Source organism: Gekko japonicus, unplaced genomic scaffold (genome assembly GCF_001447785.1).
Source record: "Gekko japonicus isolate JY-2015 unplaced genomic scaffold, Gekko_japonicus_V1.1 scaffold2769, whole genome shotgun sequence".
NCBI classification, from domain to species: Eukaryota; Metazoa; Chordata; class Lepidosauria; order Squamata; family Gekkonidae; genus Gekko; species Gekko japonicus.
This window is the reverse complement of record NW_015175450.1, coordinates 132,892-137,398: the sequence shown is the minus strand read 5'-3', so window position 1 is coordinate 137,398 and position 4,507 is coordinate 132,892. Positions and strand designations below refer to the sequence as shown.

The following is a 4,507-nucleotide window of genomic DNA, read 5'->3' as shown; positions in this document are numbered from 1 at the left end:
GCAGGAATGTAGTGTTTTATAGCCAAAATGACATAAGCAAAAAGATAACATACAGAAATTGTCATTGGTACAGGTACTAAGGCATCACTTTCGTCAGCATATATTCATTAGTCAGTTACAATAAGAGGTGTAGCTATATTATATCTTAATTGTTTACTTTACTTAGGACAAAGAAGTCTTTTTCAACTTTAACCAAGGATTCTTCACATACATGCAAAAAGTGTTGTTTTCAAATAAGGAGCATGAGCTCAGAAACCTTGTATCTAAAGTTGAGGCACATGAACCTTACACTACAAATGAAACTAGGTAAATGCATTCATTGTCTAATCCCTCCTCCGTAGAACTACATCCAAAGTTCATTAAGACAGCCAGACAGCTAAACCACTACTGATAAGAAAGGAATGTAAACTTCTTGTCTCTTAGCAGAAACTGCTGCACACTCTGACCTACAGAGAGGAAAGCCTATTAAGATTTATAAAAACACAGGTGTAGAAGTGTATAAAAACTTAAATCAAATTATGAAAATTAAATCAATAATCTTTTATCAGTGTCACACTTAGGATGTTACAGATCCCTACAGAGTGTCCATTACCTTTTGAAGCTTGGTCCAGCTCCTGAGGCGAGCACATGGTCAATGGCTGCCCTGCCATTGGAGAGATCTGTGTGTGCTCATGTACGCAGCACCCAAGGAAAAGAGCCCTCCTTCCTGTTATTGTATCTTTTTCTCCACCTACTGACCTGGCCAGGCCAGGTCAAGGAAGCCTTTCCTGCAGCTTCATCCTGGAGATTAGTCCTTCAGCCTTGGTAGTCTAAAGTCCTCCATACCTCTGTTCCCTGCTAGGAGGAAGGGGGAGATCTGGACCCACCCATTATCTCTCCTGCCAGATCTATTAGCATTTGAATGAAGATGAGCTGAAGTAGGTCTGCAAAGCAATTGCACAGACTTCCCTTCCCATGCCTGTTCTCTGCCCGGGGGTGGGGGGTGGGGGGACTTTTAAAATGCATAGTGGAGGCTTTGCTCATCTCATACGTCCCAGGAGAAAAACTGCTTTTCTTCACAAATGTTTTTGTCTAGCACATGGCCATCCTTGTAAATGGCTCTTGAATCATTCTGGTTTTTCCCCCTAGACTTGGAAATCACTGTGCCTATGGGACATTTCCAGAAGACCCCCAAGAAACCAGAATGTGGCATATATGAATTCGGCCCCCGGAAAAGTATCTTCCCACCAAGTAAAGAGATAAAGCGAGGAGACTGGAAAACAGAAAGCTCGTCTAGCTCTGCAAGTAAGCAAGCAGCCAGAAAGCCACTTAAAGAGGAAACAGGACACTTTGGAAAAGAGAGGGTGACGGAGAATAAGGCTGATCCTATTCAACAAAGGGATCCAGATAGTATCATTTAGCAGTTCTCCCATTCCCTGCCTGCACCTCTTATCACTCTGGCTCACCAAAGGTTGTGTGTATTCTGCCGTTTTCCACAACTGGGCACTAGGAAAAGAATTCAGCACCCTGAGAATCACCGTTTACTATGCAGGCATCTGTGTGTGTGTGTTTGTGTCTATATGTAGTTGTGCACTTGAGGCTGTGAAGGGGTCTGTATAAAGCACTGATACTCAGTAGCTTTCACGTGACACTGGTCGTTCATCTGAGCACTGTTCCCCAATGTGGCACCTGGCCCATGTTGTAGGCGAATGGGCAAACCTAACCCAATATGAGGCCGGTTGCTGACAAGTGGTTCCTGCCACTGAAACATCCACTGGAGGATGGGTGAGCTGCAGACCCCGTGCTAGGAGCAGAAGCAGAGAGCCCAGAAGATTGTGTGGATGCAGCCATGGTCGTGTGGTTACATGTTTTAGTCTTGTCTTCTGTTATTACGTGTGTTTGGTAGGGGTGAAGCATGGGGTCTCATGGCTCTTTTGGCCTCTGATCGCTGCCAGTGTGGCTGTCTGTAAGACGCATAGCGAGCACCGCTGGCATTAAGTGGTCAGTGGCCAGGCGAGGTGTCCTGCAGGTGTCCTGCAGAGATCCTCGCATCCCTCCCCAAGCAAAGGAAGACAATTTGCACAGATTACAGAACCTGTCTTTTCTCGGTGCAATAGTAAAAAGCACCCAGCCGCACTTCTCTTCCCCACTGTGTATCAGAGGACTGCGTGCTTCTCCTCCAAAAATGAGGCACACTTTCACAGTTCACTCTTTACGGCAGGGAATTCCTCATCTCTGTGGGAGAAGACTGTGGGAAGGGTAGTGACAAAAGCCTTCCTTGTGTGCATAGCGCACAAAACTCACGTTCGTGTCTGCTTTGAATGGGACCTTTCCATCTAACGTAGGCCCAAGTGGAGTGGTGGCCTCAGGGCCATGGGATGGGACAGATGCGTGGTTTCTCACAAGGTAAAGTGTAATTAGGAGCTGCGGTGGCTCAAGTGGTTAAGACACTGAACTGCAGGTTGTGGAAGGTCAGTAGTTCAGCAGTTCGAGACCCGAGTGTGCCGCATGACGGAGTGAGCTCCCGTCTCCGGTTCCAGCTCCTGCCAACCTAGCAGTTCGAAAGCAAGAAATTGCAAGTAGATAAATAGGTACCACTTCGGTGGGAAGGTAACAGCGTTCCATGCGCCTTGGTGTTTAGTCATGCCAGCCACATGACCACGGAAATGTCTTCGGACAGCGCTGGCTCTTCGGCTTTGAAACGGAGATGAGCACCGCAACCCTAGAGTCGGATTCGACTGGGTTTCGAGCAAGGGAACCTTTACCTTTACCTTTAAAGTCTAATTAGAGGGTCTTGCTGGTAAAAGGCTTGACACCCAACCATAGCTGCTGATTTTCTTTTCCAACCAGGTAGTTCAAGTAACCGATCCAGTACTCGAAGTTTACTAAGTGTCAGCAGTGGGATGGACGGAGACAATGAGGTATTTTTTTCTCAACTCAATATTTTTTCTTCAGCGATAGTATTGAGGTTTCTAGCAGCAGCAGCAGCAGCAGCAGTTCCAATTTATTGTATGGGCCATGGGTCATAACAATATAAAAACAACAAATCTTCTACATATTGAAACTACAAAATTAGCAAAATTAACAGAATTAATTGACAAAGTTAAAAATATAATACAACTAAAACCGGATAAAATCAACCCAGATTAAAAAGTCCAAAACAATTTTAACTATTATTATAGCTATTATTATAGCTATTATTCCATACAATTTAATCTAATCCTTTTTACCACTAATGAAAACAAAGCGACTCTATTAGAAACATAAGAATCCTCATCTACAAGCAAAGATATTACTTTTTCCAAGTCTGAACCTCCTTCCCACAGGGATAAAATATTAGTATTAAATTTATTTCGGGGGTCATGGTGGAGGGGAGGGGACATCTCAAAATATAATGAATCAGATAATCTGTTTCTCCCATACCACACACAGAGAATCTTAACGGGGCAGGAACACTTAAGAAACAGCCCGATCGAACCACTGAGGGCATTGCTTGAAATCTTAAACTAGTAAAGGCCATCCTTAATTTCATTTTTGTTACAGTCTTCAAATAAGAAGACCTGATATGATCTCTTTTTAAGCCACTATGGATCGAGCGATTATCTGACTATTTCCCCGTCCATATTAAAGACCCATTCCTTCAACTCCTTCAGCTCCTGTCCTGGTCTTTTAGTACTTAACAGCTCATTTGGAATTACATACTTCGACTGAATAAAATCTAGATATTCCTTATAGCTCTTAAGATGATTCAAAAGGGAGCAAAACTTTGACAACCAAGAGAATCCTGAGAACATTCTGGATTTTTTCTTCCAATAAGACAGGATTCTAAAATTAGCCCTTGCTTTCATAGAAGGGATACCAAGCTCAGCCCTCATCAATGCCACTGGAGAACCCTTTGGCAACCCAAAGATTTGTCTAATAAAATAATTTTGTATTATTTCCAATGAGTCCAGAATCTGCTCTCCCCAACCCCATATTTTGATGCCATCAAGTAAACTAGAAATCACCTTACTGCCAAACAGCTGGATAACAGGGTCAACCACACCACCTCCTTTGTAGAAGAAACATTTCACTATCGCCCCCACCGTCTTCATGATGGAGGATTTCAAATGAGGCCCAAGAAATGGTGAAGTCTTTAACGGAGGGGTCAGGAATGGAGGTTATACAATGGAGGTGGATCCTGTTATTAATAAAGTTGGCAGGAAGTTTTCGGAGCTACTGTCAAAGTTCAATTTATTTGGATTTGTCGGGGGGGGGCTTTTGCATACATTTTTGCTTATTGGGACATTTGGCAATCTCTATGGAATCTGTGGAAAAAATCTATGCTTTTGAGGTGTTAGACACAGCCTATAGTGATCATAATCCTTTAAGAATCACTTTTGGCTGTCGGGAGGAATTATTTATGCCACCCTGCAAAGTTAACAGTGATGTGTTATGCCATTAGAGACCTAACTGGTCTGTTCGAACCCAGAATAGCTGAAGTCTTGATTAATGAGGGGGATTTACAGGAAATCATGGCTCCAAAGAC

The 4,507-nt window shown here is 43.4% G+C and overlaps 1 protein-coding gene across 1 annotated transcript in view; it reads left to right on the top strand.

The window, feature by feature from the left end:
* The window catches only part of PIK3AP1 (phosphoinositide-3-kinase adaptor protein 1), a 76,161-nt gene that overhangs the window by 65,497 nt on the left and 6,157 nt on the right, over window positions 1-4,507 (top strand). Inside the window, exons 14-15 of the mRNA XM_015425883.1 lie at window positions 1,129-1,284; window positions 2,830-2,900. Coding sequence (XP_015281369.1) covers window positions 1,129-1,284; window positions 2,830-2,900 — 227 coding nt within the window. The remainder of the gene's footprint in view (window positions 1-1,128; window positions 1,285-2,829; window positions 2,901-4,507) is intronic.